Source organism: Populus euphratica, unplaced genomic scaffold (assembly GCF_000495115.2).
Source record: "Populus euphratica unplaced genomic scaffold, PopEup_1.0 scaffold10.1, whole genome shotgun sequence".
NCBI classification, from domain to species: domain Eukaryota; kingdom Viridiplantae; phylum Streptophyta; class Magnoliopsida; order Malpighiales; family Salicaceae; genus Populus; species Populus euphratica.
In genome coordinates, this window is record NW_011499856.1 from 1530019 (window position 1) to 1546909 (window position 16891).

The window sequence follows — 16891 nt, forward strand, 5'->3', positions numbered from 1 at the left end:
AAAGCATAACTCTAAACTAATCCATTGTTGAAAGATAAAATCAGTTAAACATATATTTTTTTAAAAAGCAAAAATTATTTAAGTCATCCCAAGTTAACCAAATAAACCTAGTCATGAGACTGAGATAATTTAATAGAGATAAAATTAAAAAAAAAACCCATGAAGCCAAATTCTAAATCAACTAAATCATGACTTGATTTATGAGAATAAGATTATCACATAAAAAGAAAATAGAAAAAAACTACAAAGTCTAGCTCAACACCAACCTCTTGTTGAAGGTTGGAATAAAAAAGGAAATTTTGAAAAAACATAAAAAATAGATTCAACCTAGGTTAAGCCAACAAACATATAAAATAAGTTATAAGATTAGAATAACTTAATTTTTTTTAAAAAATAAAAATAAATAAAAAAACCCTATTCTCAATCAACTAATTGTTGAAGGCCAAAACTAAAAAGAAAAGGAATTGAAAAGGACAAAAAAAGCCCCAAGTCAACGGGGGCACATTATTTAGATTTGCTACTCAAGTTGTGAGACCAGAATATTCTAGTAGAAAAAAATTCAAAAAAATTACAAAACTCAATTTCCAAATTAACCTATTATTGTAAGGCGTGGCTAAAAAATCCAATTATAAAAAAATAACAAAAAAGATTCAGAGAAAGCTTGGGCTAATGCTCCAAACCTACAACCTAAATTATGAGACCGAGATAACCTGTATAAAAGTAAGCAAACAACATTGATGAAGTCCAATCCCCAAACTTTAAAGAATGAAATTAATTTTTTTTAAGAGAATGCTAAAAAAACCCAAAATTAAATCGAGCTAGCATTCCAAACTTATGACTTGGATCATGAGACTAGGATTAATCATAGATAACAAACTGGAAAAAAATATCAATTCAAATTCCTAATCAACCAATGATAAGGATGCCGTTAAAAAAAAAATCAATTAAAGAAGTATCAAAAACAAATAAGTAACAATGAAAAGAATGAAATTCAAATTTAATATAAAAATAAAATAGTAAGGCTTTTTGCTATTTTAAGGAGAATGATGCGAAAAACAAGGAAAAAAGATAGAAAAAGATTAAAAAAGAGTTATGAGACTGTTATAACCATATAGAAAGTAAAATAAAATAAATTATGAAGGTTAATTCTTAATTAATCCATTACTAAAAGATAAAATTGAAAAAAAATAAAATTAAAAAGAAATAAAAAATAACTCAAGTCAACTAGGATTAACCTGTCAAACTAATGATCTATATTATGAGATCGAGATAATCTCATGGAAAGTAAATAAAAAAAGTTATGAATTTGAGATAACCTCATAGAAAGTAAATAAAAAAAATTACGAAGCTTCACTTTCAATATATTTAATATTGAAAGTTAAAATTCTGAAGAAAAAAAACTAAATCCATGAAATTAGTATATAATCCAATAAAAAGAAAATAAAAAAAACTATAGAGCATGATTTAAAAAAAACACTAATATTAAAGAATGAAATTAAAAAAATATAAAAGAAGAAGAAGAAGATTGAGTTGTTGAAGGGTGAAATTGAAAAAAAAATCAATTAAAAAAACAAAAAAATAAATCGAGTCAACCTAGGTTAACCCATTAAACTTGTGATCTAGATTATAAGATCGATATAACTCTATAGAAAATCAATTGAAATAAATTATAAAATTTAATTTTCAACTAATTTAGATTGAATGATAAAATTAAAAAAAATAATTAGAAAAAAAATGAATTTATAAAATAATCCAAGTTAATCCGAGCTGATAATGAGATTCATAAAAAAAAAATTAAAAAGAAGCTTCACTTCATACAGTTCTAATATTAAGAGTCGAAATTAAAAAAAAATCAAATTCATAAAATCAATATATAACCTAACACACAGAATAACAAAATTTATGAAGTATAATTTTTAAAACAAAAAATAAAATTGAAAAAAGAAACTAAAAAAAAAAGAAAACAAGATTTAGTGGCAGGGGAGTGAAATTAAAATAAAAAACTAAATAAAAAAATAACCGCAAAATACTATTCTAATGAAGAATAAATAATAGGTTAGAGTGAATACAGTGAATAGCCGCACCCTTTAATTTCTTGTTTATTATTTATTATGAAAGTGCATGGGACGCCATGGATTATATATGGACAAGCTTCCAATAATATGGGGCAAATGTCTAGAAAGAGGGGAGTAAATCTGAGTTTCTAAAACAATTAGGGGCCATTATGAATTATTTGAGAAATCATTATGAAAGTACATTCATGTCCCTCCCTGCTTTTAGTTTTTGTCCATCTATTTTCAATAAATCTTGGCATTACATTGCTTTCCCCCTCGGGCAGGTCACAGCTGATCACCAGAATTCAAAGTTACAGCTCCATCGAAAGAGATTGATCTAAACCAGAACCGCATCAAAATCAGCACCCAGATTTACAACAGGAAAATATTACAGCACCGGGAATTTAGTGTCATCCATTTTTATGCTTGGATATATGCTGTATTGTTTGAGCTTAATTGTCAACCTATTCCCAGGAAAAAAAAACTCGAAACATGTAATATTTTGAACTTGTTAAGTATTATAAATTTTAAAATTATATAAAATTATTAATTTTAAGATTTTAAAAAATTAATTGAGTTATGTATAAACTAACTTAGATATCCACAAATAAAATGTCTACTTATATTTTGACAGTAAAATAGCAACATTTAATGTATTTAAGATGGAACTGTGTATCATCATCTGCACTCCACCAATCATTTATTTGAATTTCAGGTTCTAAAAATCCATTGAGTTATTTGCTACAAGACATTAATGAACATGATTTCAGAGATGAAAAATTTGTGATGGCTTAATTTAACGAATTTCTAAGAGGAAAATATTTAGATAATGATAGTGGTTTTAAAAAAATAAGAAAAATTTAAAATTTATGTTATTAATTTGATTGAATTCAATAAACTCGGTTAATTTAATAATATAATTAAAAAAATAACAATAGATAAATCAAACAAAAAAAATTGACAAAAATTAATTATAAATAATAAGCCACTAATATCATACTTGGAAAAAAAAGAAAGAAAAATTTGTTAGAGACCATCATCACTGTACCATGGATAATGTTCTATCATTAGAAAGAGCTTATCAATATAGTTCTAACGCTAATGAGAAAGACTTAAAAATAAATAAAATATCATGAAGTGAACATCTCATGTTTATATTTAATTACTTAATTTAACTTAGTCTATTTTTTAAAAAAAAATCTAAATTTGACAAAGGATAAAAAATAAAAAGGTTCGAGATAACCTATGTCATTTTGAAAATTAGCGAAAACCCTATAAAAAGTAGATAAAAAAATAATGGAGCCTAATCTCTAATCATATAATTATTGATGCATGAAATTGAAAACAATATAAGTTTATAAAAAAAATAAAAAACCAAATAAACCAGAACGAATTTTCTAAACCTGAGTTAAAACCCAAAATTCATAACTAGTAAAATTCTAGACCAGACTCAGTCAAGAAGTTCAATCTCCAACCATTTTAATGTTAATGTTAAATGATGAAATAAAAAAATATCAATTTAATTTTTTTCCCCAAAGTAAAAAAGAAATAGCAATAAAAAAATGATAATCAATTCTAATAGGAAAAAAAAACCAAAAAAGAATGAAATCATAAAAAAATTCAATTGAAAACATTATGTCAAATAAAATAAAAAATAAAAAAATGAGAGCTATATCTAACAGATAAAAAAAATCAAAAGAGGATGACATTGAATTGTTTTTTCAATTTTATAAATTATTTCAAATAAAATAAAAAATAATCAAAATAACATAAATCAAATATGAAGGAAAAACAAATTAAAGAGTTGTTTTAAAAATTTAAAGTTTTATACATGAAAATTAAGGAGGAGAGAGACAAGTAAGATAAAAAAAAACTATCGGTTTCACACCAGTATACCACTATAACACCTTGACTAAAAAAAAAAGATCTCGACACGATATTTCTATGCCATAGCAAAAACTAACATTTAATTGTTAGAAAATGCTTCACACGTCTTTTTAAAAAAATAGATTTTTTTTTTTATAAATTGACATATTTATTGTACATCTTATATATTTTTATTTTTAAATAATATTTTATATTTATTAAAGTATTAAATTGTTCTTCGACCAACTTAATTATAACTTAAAAATTATAATGAAAATAAAAAAAACTCCTAAATATTAGTTTATTTTTTATTTTTTACTTTAAGGGTATGTTAGTTGTTTTAGCGTGTTTTAAAATACAAAAAAATTAACTTATTCCTAATTAATCTGAAAATGACCGGCAAATCTTATGAAAAGATTATATTACCCCAATAGCCAGTAGCAAGTTCATCAAATTTTACTGAAAAAGAGTAAAATCATTATTATATTATTTCAATAAACAGTAAATCTAAGTATGAATCATCAATGTTTTTCCAATACCAATTATCTTTTGTGGATGCTGACACCAAAACCCTGCAATATTCATATTAACAGCAGAATTATATGCTGTCAACCAATAATTTTGCAAAAACAAATAGGATATTTCTAGTTTTAAATTCAACACCTTGGTAAGTTGTTGCTTGGCTCATCTGCTTATGTGTCAACAAGTAAATTGCTCGCTAGATTCACACTAAAAAAATAAAAACCCACGAGTACTGCTAGCTAAAGATTTTATAACTAACTACAAGCCTCCATATTTCAACTCGAGCAATGTAAAACTCATTCATGGCTTCCACAATGGAGCAATCTCCATACACAAACTTTCAACGACGAGAGGAACCTGAGTTCAATTTAAGAGAATGGGAATTCAGGGCTCAAATCAGCCGCGAAAACACGAGATCAAGAAGGTTTTCAGGATCAAATATCAGAAGTTTTAGAGAAGGTGCAAGGTCTTTTAGATCAAACATTACTATTTCTAGCACTGCCTCATCTCCTGGCTACTCCATAAGAGGTTGTAAGCTTGAGTCTTGTCCTTTTCTTTTGCTTCTGTTCTTTTGATGCAAGGCTTAATTTTCTTGTTTGTGACTATCATATGCCTGATCCATCTTATCTTAACATTTTCAGAAGAGATTGACCCCTCAACATACTCATTCACCACAGCTCTTAAAGGTAACTAGTGACTATGCAAATAGTCAAGGACATCATTATCCAACAGCTCAAGTTCTTACGCATATAATATTTGTATTATGCGTTGAGATTTGTGATGTTAAGTGATTGTATTTGTTCCTTTTTGTTTCCTGCAGCATTGCAAGCAAGGTCGGGATATTATAACAGTTGGGAATGCTCATCACCAGATGGATTTGCTTTACATTCCAAATGGAATGAAGCAGAGAAATATATATGCAACCCGCTTTCAGGAGAGGTACCGATGGAGTGTTTATCAGCTAAAACACTAAGTGGAAGATCATTTCGAAACTTAACAAACAGAATCACAATGTCTGCACCTCTTGTTTACTCTAATCATTCGCGGCAAATCCAGACAAAGACTACTGCTTCTATTGCTACACATGACGATATTGTCAATCATTTTCCAATTAAAGGTTGTAATTGGATTACTTGTTCCTGTTCTTTTTATGCAGATGAGACAAAAAAAGCTTGTTTTTGAATTGGTTCAGGATATTTTTTTTGGTTGCAGAAGATAAGATGGAGGGCATGCTGAGCACTAGAGATGTTGGGACTCAAAGCACTCCTCCTGACGTCAGTTCATTAAGTAGTCCTAGTCCAGCTTCAACGCCTCCGATTATAGAGAGAAAGAGATGTGAAGTAGAAGGTGGAGACACACCAAATTGTAATTCAAAGCTGAAAGCTCAAGGACAGGTATGTTCTGCAAATATTCTCAACCCAATACGCTCATTTATATTTACTTGTTCGAAGTTGAAAGCTGAACCAGAGGCATGTTTTTCTTGTCAAGTCAATTTGTCTCCTTTGCTTTTCTGAAAAGATAAGTTTTCGTTGCTCCTTTTCACTTCATTAAATGCAATTTCCCACTTCCACAACGTTGAAATTTTTGTATGAGCAGGGCTATACAAGATTCTTTGAATGACATTTCGAATGTATTTCCCACTTTCCCTTCAAGTTTATGGGCATCGTTTTTTTTTTTTCGAAAAAATTACGTGGGACGCGAACCTGAAATTTGTTAAACCTTAAAGGTAATCTAACTCGTTGATTGTACATTAGAGTTTATTTCATTTTACTCCTAGGCACTACTTTCAGGACCCATTTCATAATAAATATACACAATACTATGAAACCATACTAATGAGACTAAAGCAATGCATGTAGCCTTGTGTTTCCCTCAACCTTTATTACAGATTGTTCTTGTATTGGAAAGAGTAGGTAAGGTGCAAACTATCGATATTGCTTTGATTTTCTCGCGATTCTAGTCGCTGCTTGGCAATGCATTGCCATCACGCATCAGTTTTTTTTTTTTTTGGGGAGTGGTCATGTATTTATTGATATATGTGCGTGTATCACCGTGAGCCCTTCCATGGTGGGGAACTAGCAATTAGGTGAAATGGTCCCTTATTTAATGGGGTGTGGTCACTATGAAGGGGGTACTAAGTGCAGGCAGTATGCTGCGAAAGTATTAGAAAATGTTTTGCACCAATTGCAAGTTTCAGAGAACAAATGACTTATCTTGGCCCTACCATTGTGGGGGACTAACAATAAACGTGGTATTGGTCCTTCTAACAATGATGGGTGCTTGCCCTAATTGTACACCAAGATGCCCCAGGTAGCTAGCATTCGAGCACATAAGGTTGCGTTTATCTATGATTCCCAGAAACATTTTTCCTGTCAAAAGAAAAGGTCTTTCCTCTTTTTTCGGCTTCATGGGTACTTTTTTATTTAAAAAAGAAATCCTCGAGGAGCAAAAACAGGAAGAAAGTTAAAGCCCTTTAGGAAGTTCAATACTATTGTCATCGGAGATTACTGACATAATATTTTCTGTCCGTAATTCCATTGCTAATTGACAATTTTCTGATAGTGAATCCTCAACTGTGTTCTTTATTCAAACTTGCATGAGGAGTTTGTTCTTTAGTTCTTCTCCTCTTTGTTTTATGTGGTGGCACTGAAGATGCTTTCAATTCCTTGATCTCCTTTTTGTTTCTTTTGCTTTTGATTCTTTGGGGTGATCATTAAAAGTAGCATTTCACTGCTTCTCACAGTTCCTTTTCTTCTTTTTGGACAAAACAGTCATGTGTTTCAGGGCTGAATCACAGAATAATGGTATCACTGGATACGAAAATACTCCTTCATCAAGCTATTATCATTCACAGTATTGGAGCCACACATCATTATTAGATCTTGACATTACACTGTTGTGGCAAACTTGTACAAGCAAGTTTGGTTAATGTGACACTGACCCCTCTATAATCTTTTGCGATGTTTGGGCACCGTGGTGTGGTACACTGTGACTTGAATGGTCTGGTAAAACGATGACAAAGGCGGTAATACTCTTCAGGTGTTCAAATGTTCGAACCACTTTGACCATGTGCTATCTGATATGCTATTGAGATCTTGACTGGAGTTTGCCTGCCACAATATTTTACTAGTATACTAGCAGAAGCTAGCATAATTTCCATGGAAGCACAAAACCCCATAGAAACATTAAAGACGCTACGGAAGAGACCTATTATAAGGTGCAAACCGTGACAACCTTGTTTTGCCCTCCTTGAACATGCTTTAATTTGCTCTAGGCTGACGATCTTGGGTTCGGATTTTTAGGCATGCAAACCACAGTGAGGCTTATCTAAGCATTTTTACTCAAACCAAAACTAGGAAAAGAAAAACATGGAATGGATTAGAAGTTTTATTCCATAGTAAAGCTCTTCCTTCTCTTTTTTGGACAATTCAGTGGTTAATTGTTAGAGCTATGAAAGCAGAGACTAGGGTTTAATACCCATCAAGACAGTAGATTCACCTGACCACCACCACAACAAAGATGAGAGGATAACATGGGGTTTGGACAATTTGTTTAGAATTATTGCACTTGCCTACCTTTATACATGGGGTTTGGACAAATTGCTTAGAATTATTGCACTTGCCACTTTTCGTACGTGGTACCCTGCTATTCGGTGTTATAGCATGATGGTGCCAAATCACAACAATAACAGCTATAATACGTCGTATAACTAACGGTAATGGGTGTTATTGAGTGTAATATTGCAAATAACGGGTCAATAATGACCCATAACAACTCACTCGTAAAATTGAGTTTTTTTTTTAATTTATAATTCAATTTCAATTTTCATTTTTCTTTAGCAACAATGTTTTGATAAAAAAACTTAAAATTTCCTATTGCAAAACCAGTAAAAGATAAAAAAATCAAAATGGAAAAGGAAAAACCACCATGGATTAAGACACATTGATGCATTATATTTCAGACTCTAGATTTTTTGATTTGTCAGTGATCTTCTTTAGTAAAAGATACATTTGGCTTGGAATATCTTTTTCTTCGGCATAGCTAGAGTGTTTGGCTCGTAAGAAATTATCTGGTTTTTAACATGATACAATCGGTTTGAGATTTTAGATGGTATTCGAATGTGACAGATACAATTCATTAACTTGAATACTCTTTCCTTCAATGTTTCTTTTTGTTTCCTCTTATCTCTTTTGTAATGCATTCATTTTATTTTCCTGTTTTAGCTTTTCAGGTCATCTTCTAATAAATGACTGGTGAATTATATGATGAATATGTTATATGTGGTACATGCAGGTTCAGGAAAAAGAAACAAGAGGGAAAGAAGAAAGCACAGAAAATGAGAGCACTAGAGAGGAAAGTCAGAACAGAAAGGATGAGAAAATGTGGATGAGCAGCATCAGCAAGCTAGGTGGATGCTTATCATGGATGAGAAAAAGGCAGAGGGAGAGACACAAACCAAGAAACAGCAATATTTTCTCTTTTAACGTGAAGGGTGCTACTAAGAAGGAGACCTAGAGATGGTACGTAAAAGAATATATACTGGAACCAGGGGATTTCTTTGAAGAGGTCTTGTCCATGGGGGAGGGGGGCTTCACTGAGGACAACCATGAATGGACGGAAATGAAAGACAGTGTCCTATGCTGGTTGCCTTTTTTCCTTGGGTTTTTGTTGCAGGTAGTGATGTTGTGTTTTATTCCTCAGCTCTGAAAATGGCTGACAGCTTTTGGGTTCACGTGCACTCCTTTGTTTATTGCTTCAGAATGGATAGATTCTTCTTTCTCTCCCGTGTAAAATTCACCAACAAATAATTTGTAGGAAGGATTTTAGAGTTTTTTTTATCCAAGGATTTTAGAGTTTTTTTATCCTTTAAAAAACTAATTCATACAAAAAATAAATATATCAAATAAATACGACTCAAAAAATATTTAGAAAAAGAATACATCTCCCAGGTTGTGCTGTTAGCAGTCTGTAAAATCAAGATGTTGAAAACATTACAATCTATAGAATCTATAGGTCACAATATTTTTTTAAAATATTTTTAATAAACCATGTTGTCGAAAATATTAAAAAAAAATTGTGAAGATTGTGCAGCTGAAAATAGAGGAACAGAGTAACCTTAAAAAAATTGTAGTGGTTACACTACTCCAAACAGTGCAACTTTTATATTCAAAAGAAAATTTAGGTTGTGTTGTTTGTAATAATACAACCCATTAATTCTACTATTTCTCCAAATATATCTGAGGATATGTTAGTTTGCTAAATGTTAGTTTCAAGAAGAAAAAAAGCTTCCAATTTTACATGATTGATGAAGAAACAACAAAGAATGAGATACCTTTTGACTTGTATTTTAAGGTATGTGTGTCGGTATGAAAGAAATTATTTTTTTAAATTATTTTTATTTAAAAATATATTAAAATACTCTTTTTTATATCTATATATGAAAACAATTTTATAAAACATAAAAAATAATTAAAAACTAAAATAAATTCAAAAAATCTCAAAAACATGTAAAACCTCAATGTCAAACAAGGCTTTAATGAGATGTTCGGAGGTGTCATTAATGAGATGTCATTCATTCCATGTCTACAATGTAGAATCTAGACTTGATAAACTGGGAGGCTCAAATCTTTTTTTTTTTTTTTTGGGTGCTATTGGCCTGAAAAGTTTTACAAGTGGAGGGCGGACTTTGAAAAGTTTCCAGACTTTGGGGGGCCACGCCTAAATTCATCCTTTCATGTCTAGTTTTGATTGAAATCATACAACTGTACTCCAAATACAACTCAATAATACAATTATTAAACCCCATCCAAGAATAAATTCGATGCAAACTAAATCAACTAATTTTTTTATTTTTTTTTTGTTGCTTTTAACCTGCCAGACCAGACTAAACTGGATTTAATAAATAGAAAGTTTCCTAAGTGTTTGACTTCCTAGATTTTATATTAGCAATTAAAATCAATGAATAAATCTTTAACTCAAGGAAATTGTGCTCTTATACTCTCTGGTCTCTTGTAAAATCCATGTCTGACATGCTCACAAACCAGTGGCAGACCGTTAAGATCATTATGTGTGAAAATGTATCATGTTCAGAAAACTGAGAACTACAATGCAATCTGCTGATAAGAGAATCATAATAATAAGAACTCTAGGAGTTGAGGGAGCAATGCAGCTAGAATTTAGCAATCTCTTTGCATTGAATGTAGTGGTATCTTATGGTGAAAATCCTGTCGGGTTTGTGCATTGCTTAAAGAACAGATTCATGATAATCGAATTACTTCCCCGGCTTTCAATTGGGATTATATGTAGCATGCGTAAATTTCTCCAAGATTTTACACCTCACGCACACTCACAGAAAAAGGTGATAAACTAAAGCTAAACATCTTTATACAATTTTTTCACGAGGGAGAGTATATGTAAATGAAGAAAAGACCAAACAGATAGCAGAGCTAGATGATACCATGAAGCACTTCATGAAGGTGATGCATCGGCATTTAAGTTGGAAAAAAGTCGAACTTCATATAGGTTGTTTTCCCCTATCCCTGCAAACGATTATTAATTAGCATGACCTCCATAATTCATTACATAGAAGGATTCCGAGCTGTTGCAGGCCTTTTGAGGCTTTTCAAAAGCATATATTTGAACCAAAGCATTAAAGGCAGATCTTACCGATCTCAGCTGTGATATCAGGTCCAAAGAATGAAGTAAATTTTCCCTGAAACCATTATTTGAGCTTAAAGAATCAGCAAGCAATTTTCAGAACTCTTCCACAAGCTCAAAATTTGATGAACACCAAAATGCTAACTTCTAGCCAAGCTTGCACAATTTTTACCTGTCTTTTTTCAAAGTCCGACAACAGCAAAGATTTTGCCTCAAAGACCAGGACAAGACAGTATTTACCATCCTCTGTGACCTGAGACAAGGTAATGATACAAGCAAAATGATATGATAACAGTCAACGAAGACACTCATTTAGAGATCAGAAACATATTTTAGGAAGCAAGGCTAGGTTCAAATGCTTTCAAGCCATAGAAGCTCTCTAAAATCGTTTGAGTTGCAGAACCAGTCAGATAAAAGGGGAACAAAAAGGTTATTTAGAAAGAAGCTTATAATGAGATGCTTCCATTATCAGGGGAAAAAGAAAAAAACCTAGCAGCTTCATGAAACAGATATTAAATTTTAGAGTTCTAAGCAATTCAACATATATTGACTAATAAATGATGCTTGATTGTGAGCAATCAAAAGTCTTCTAGTGAATTAGCACATAAGTTGCATTCCAATAATATGATCAAAGAAGTTACAACCAAAGACACTGTCAATCAGAAGGTTGGATAATCAGTATATTGTTTTTAGAATTTAATATGTATTGAAAGAACATACTTCTTCACGAATCATCTGCAGAATAGGTGCATTCCGCCTTGGAATTCCTCCACCCTGAAATGCAAGGCAGAATACATGAGAATAAAGCTACAAGAACAAGAATTATATAAATTATCTCCTATTTAAATAAATGCACCGATACATAAAATGCCAGGTCATGTACCAGAATTTATAATCTCAAATGTAAAAGTAGTGATTTTTCTATTCTTAGATGAGTACTTGGTTTCACTTTGTCATCACTATCAACCAAAAAGATTCAAGCAATAGGAGGTCAAGCGACCAGAAACTATCCCTGACATGATGTACTGGGACCAATATCAAAGTTCACACACTACATGGCATTCTGAAAAAGGTACTCAGTTTGAAATGACTGATACCCTCCAAACAAGTAAAAAACCTGGAAATAATCGGTTCCAGATCTTTGTCAATGATTAGAGGAAATTCTCTTCCCTGAGATGAAGTTCTAGGAATATTCTCGACTGCGAATACCAGGAAGAGATTTTTCAGTTGTGTTTTATCAACATCAGATGCACATTTCTTTTTTCTAAAATTTTACACGAGCAGAATTACAAATGATGTGTAATCAGTTGAATCTAAGATGGCTTACTGCCTTCAATATACACTGGTATATTGAAACATGAGAAAGTTTGTAAGCAGGAACTTTAAAAAAAAGCTGATCGTCTTTCATGATAGAACAGACATCCAGAGCATGCTCCCCGTACTATTAAATATTAGTTATTAAATAGCATACCAGACCATACTGGAAAATTCGTTTCAATGCCTCGTCCAAATGCTGCTCGTCTCCATACCGATATCTTATAACATCATTCCTGACCTGATTAAATAGATAAAGAAGTAATTCCAGATGTTATACTATATTCAAAATGTCAAAAGAGTATACTATGTTGTCTACTTGTGCAAGCATTATCATAATACAGACTGCACGTGGTAAAGTTTTCTGCAGTCAGCACAAGAACAGGCTGTTTTATGAAAGAGAAAAAAAAATGCAATAAGGTTCACTTTGTTCCATAAAACAGCTATACAACACAATATCCTAACAGGTAGAAGCTTCACGATGAAGTTATATTATCCAACAATATATTACAAGTCTGAAAGGGATGCCATGCTATATCTTTAACTCACTAGAGCATAACATTTTAGTTACCAACGATGGACATTAATCTTGAAATTTAGAGATGGTAAAATAATAGAAAGGAAGGAGTAAGAAGTTGAGCTGAGGTGGTAAAGACAAATGTAAGTTTACGAGTCTTTCCTGTTTCACCAATTTGCTTTTCATTTAAGACTTCAAAATTGCTCCAGAAATAAGCAAAGGTCGTCCCTATTTACCTTGACCAAAGATCAGGTTGAATGGAATTGCAATTTGTCAATAATGTCAAACACATGACTCAAAACAAAGATACCATGGTGGAACAAGCGACTAATCGACCAAAAAAGATCTGCTGAAGAAAGCAAATATCACCCTGGTATGAAAAGACAAAGTCTGGATGAGATGTCCAATCAAACTATCAGATTTCGTTAGGTAAGTCCCTTAAGCTAGGAGTTTAATCAGAAGAAGTATTAGAATAAATAATAGGATCTAATTGATGTCCAATCAAACTATCAGATTTCGTTAGGTAAGTCCCTTAAGTTAGGAGTTTAATCAAACTATCAGATTTCGTTAGGTAAGTCCCTTAAGCTAGGAGTTTAATCAGAAGAAGTATTAGAATAAATAATAGGATCTAATTGATGTTGGTTGCTGACATTGTGTCTGGTGGTGAAAATACCTGTTTAAGGATTGGAGTGGCACATTTTTCTCTTAATATCTCAGCATCTGAATAAGTCAAGCATGGCACTGGCTTCAGTTCTGCATACTGCACAGAAGTCAAAAGGAAAACAGCATTACTTCATTGCCAATACCTCTTAAATAAACCAGGTATGTCATAGAAATTTAAGCATTCCATCACAGTTCTAAAGCCATCCTTTGAAAGAAAATACAAAGAACCATATGTAACCAGACACACAAGGGCAGATATCAACGTAAGAAACAGGTTACCCAAAACAAACTATAACATGTATGTTTCAAGCAGTGTGAATTACTTTTTATACTTGCTACCTCGATAAGAAAATTAAGAACCAAAATATTTTATGACATAATTGTCATAAAATCCCAGTGATGCAGGGAAAAAAAAACTTTTACCTTGAGGGCCATACCAATTATTGCAAGAGGAAAGCCATATGTTAGCATTATTGCTGACCATTCAGATCCTGGAAGGATGTTGAAATATGCCCCAAAACCATACCTGCAGATCACACAATACCTTGTGATCAGCAGTCACTTATGATTACTTAGGTACGATCAAAGGGAAAGAAACTCACGACAGGAGCGAAATCCCTAAACCCAGTCCAATGACACCAAATGAGACCTGCAAACAATAGAAAACATCATAATTTCAGTCATCAGAACATACAGATGATGACACCAGGTTTATTAAAACTTTATGCAGTAAGCAGGCTTGCACCAAGTCTTAGCCAAAGCAGGTTCAGAGAGGTGATAAGACTGAAGAAGATGACGGAACTGTTTGGCTATTGGTTATCACTGGAAATTTGCCCACAAAACTATATAATACATCCCATTAACTTGAAACCATTGAAGACAGTTTCATCACTTATTCAAACAACTAGGAACAACATAAGTGATAAAAGAAGTCAGTGCGTTAGTATCTAAGAATCTAACCCAAAAGCTAACCAATGCTTATCCTTACAAATGCGGCATTACACAAAACCCCTGTTCACCTGTTAACAAGACTACATTTTACATCCTAGACCGCTACAACAGATGAGATTAGCCCAACAGCTCTAGCAAATTGGGTAACAAACAACAAAGTACAGCAGTTGGAATAAGAATCAGTCAATAAGCACCTAACCAATTAATCATGACTCAACAATTGCAAACTTTAAACCCAACACCATGCCTCGATAACATCATTTTTTTTCAACATTTCATTTTCTCATACAATTTTCAAAGGAACAGGTTGAATTTTGGTAATCCCATTACTTTAAATTGATAAATTATCAAGCCCCGATAACAAAATTACCGACAACAAGAACAACTTCCAATCCACAAACACCTAAATTAATCCCTTGACAGCCAATATAGTCGTTTAGTGAATCAAAAACCAATTAATCATCATCACAAACAACAGTAACGACCTCAACTTTAGAAACAATTGACACAAACGTGAAATGGGTCTATTTCATTTAAATTGTTACAACAAAATTTAATGAAGAAAAATCAATTCCATACAATAAAAGAAGAAGCAAGAAGAGAAACACCTTAGCAAGAGAGAACTCATCATCAGTAACAATCGTTTTGGAACCAGTGGTAGAAGAAGAAGCCCGACTCGAATCAGCAGCTTTGGTTAAGAACACAAGCTTAACTTTGTGGTTTTGCTTAGCACTCAATTTTGATGGTGACGAAGAATGTACAGAGAGAAAGCAGCGACCTTCGTGTTTGTTAGTACAGAACCTTCCAAATTGTACATCATAGTGGAAAATGGTGGTTCTTGCTGTTGCAGAAGCTGATAATATTATTGCTTTCATTGGGTAGTGGTCGATTGATTGATTTTTAGAGTTTGGTTCTAACTCTAAAAATTTGCAGACATTATTCTTCTGTTTCTTTCTTTGAGCATGAAGTATGTTATGTATCTGGTTTTGGAGAGAATAAGAATGAGAGGCTACAGTTTGATGATCCAAAAACTAGTTTCAACCGCCAAAAAATTATTGTTACGTGGCACTATTCATTTTCTCTATTTTTTCTTCTTTTTAATTCTAATTTTATTGAATAATATATATATATATAATCAAAATATTTAAATTATTTAAAATTTTAATAATTACTATTTTAGTTATCTGTTTCAATAAATTTGATTGAATTTTTTATATTTTCTCGAATTTTATAAGCATCATAATGATATTGTATTATCATAGTATCAATTAAATTAGTTTTTTAAAACAATTAGAACCAATAAAGTAATAATTCAATTAAAAAAAATTCTTTTGAAAGAAAAAAAATTCTTCATAAACTTTTAATAAATGGAGATTCGATAAAAAAAAAATTATAGGAAGTAATCCCACTTCAATAAAAAATATGAATACAAAAATTCCACAAAGACAAAATGAGATTTTTTAAACACGTGATTTTCAGAATATTCAATAATTTTCAGAATATTCAATAGTTTCCTTTTAAAAAAAAAAAGATATTCATCAGTTATTTCAATATATTATCAAGATTTACAAATTATTCCCCTCCTTCAAGAATTGTCTATTATATCATTAGGGTGTGTATAATAGCATTAGTTAGCTGCCCAATATATAGAGGTAAAATTGCCTTAAATTAGGGTAATATATTGTTTGTTGTTCTTAGTATTTAAAGTGATTTTTTTCATAAATATATTAAAATAATAATTTTAAATTTTTAATATCAATAATTATTTCAACAAAAACATTTACCAACAAGAAGCATCATGTAAATTTCCATGCCCATCCAGCCAAGAATTTGCTGAATACATAATTTTATTGATGCTGCTCATTAACGAATCTTTCTTAGGACATCTGCTGAGACCTAAAGACTTAGGTAACCCGTAAGCAACATTTGAAGAACAGTTGATATGCAGAGACTATCACAACTTGAATCCTGGGTTCATGATCAGTAATGCAAAAGCAGTATTGAAAAAACACCCTATCTATACTGAGCCTCAAAACAAATATATCAAAAGAACAAAATATTAAAAAATATGAATACTGAGTCTCAAAACAAACATATCAAAAGAACAAAATATTAAAAAATATACAGCATTTCATAATTTTCAAAAATATTATATTACTCAAAATTGATGAAATTAAAGGATAGTTCAAAACTCTTCATCAGTAATTAAAACAAAAATAATAATTCATAATACTCATTACATTGTCAAAATCCAAACTTAATTAAAACAGAGTAATAGTGGAGCGTTTAAGACATCAAATCAAAACAACCTTGAACCATAAGCAAGGCATACCGACCCAAAACTGAA

The 16891-nt window shown here is 31.4% G+C and overlaps 2 protein-coding genes across 4 annotated transcripts; one reads left to right on the plus strand and one right to left on the minus strand.

The window, feature by feature from the left end:
* Positions 1 to 4658: 4658 nt before the first annotated feature.
* Positions 4659 to 9278, plus strand: LOC105123354 (mental retardation GTPase activating protein). 3 transcript variants are annotated; one of them, XM_011022912.1, is made up of 5 exons: positions 4659 to 4970; positions 5084 to 5128; positions 5263 to 5559; positions 5655 to 5836; positions 7214 to 7501. In XM_011022912.1, the coding sequence occupies exons 1-5, from the start codon at positions 4745 to 4747 to the stop codon at positions 7319 to 7321; spliced, it is 858 nt and encodes a 285-aa protein (XP_011021214.1). In that variant the 5' UTR covers positions 4659 to 4744; the 3' UTR covers positions 7322 to 7501. The 3 variants fall into 3 exon arrangements, with proteins under 3 accessions (XP_011021214.1, XP_011021215.1, XP_011021213.1); XM_011022913.1 differs by lacking the exon at positions 7214 to 7501 and adding an exon at positions 8674 to 8746 and having other exon boundaries at positions 4665 to 4970; XM_011022911.1 differs by lacking the exon at positions 7214 to 7501 and adding an exon at positions 8736 to 9278 and having other exon boundaries at positions 4666 to 4970.
* Positions 9279 to 10698: 1420 nt separating this feature from the next.
* On the minus strand, positions 10699 to 15627 carry LOC105123355 (uncharacterized). The gene is made up of 9 exons (XM_011022914.1): positions 15153 to 15627; positions 14196 to 14242; positions 14017 to 14119; positions 13604 to 13690; positions 12571 to 12654; positions 11820 to 11873; positions 11272 to 11352; positions 11109 to 11154; positions 10699 to 10981 (listed from the first exon to the last, which is right to left on the minus strand). Exons 1-9 carry the CDS (start codon positions 15417 to 15419, stop codon positions 10911 to 10913), a joined length of 840 nt encoding a protein of 279 aa, XP_011021216.1. The 5' UTR covers positions 15420 to 15627; the 3' UTR covers positions 10699 to 10910.
* Between the last annotated feature and the right edge of the window lie 1264 nt (positions 15628 to 16891).

Bases quoted from the DNA above. Each gene is read 5' to 3' on its own strand.
- LOC105123355 (XM_011022914.1), bottom strand. From the start codon at position 15,419: ATGAAAGCAATAATATTATCAGCTTCTGCAACAGCAAGAACCACCATT. The intron at 13,691-14,016 runs GTAAAAGTTTTT...ACTTCTGTGCAG, and splicing joins TAATTGGTATGGCCCTCAAG to TATGCAGAACTGAAGCCAGT. The intron at 12,655-13,603 runs GTATTTTCACCA...CTATTTAATCAG, and splicing joins CCACTCCAATCCTTAAACAG to GTCAGGAATGATGTTATAAG.
- LOC105123354 (XM_011022911.1), top strand. From the start codon at position 4,745: ATGGCTTCCACAATGGAGCAATCTCCATACACAAACTTTCAACGACGA. The intron at 5,129-5,262 runs GTAACTAGTGAC...TGTTTCCTGCAG, and splicing joins ATTCACCACAGCTCTTAAAG to CATTGCAAGCAAGGTCGGGA. The intron at 5,560-5,654 runs GTTGTAATTGGA...TTTTGGTTGCAG, and splicing joins CAATCATTTTCCAATTAAAG to AAGATAAGATGGAGGGCATG.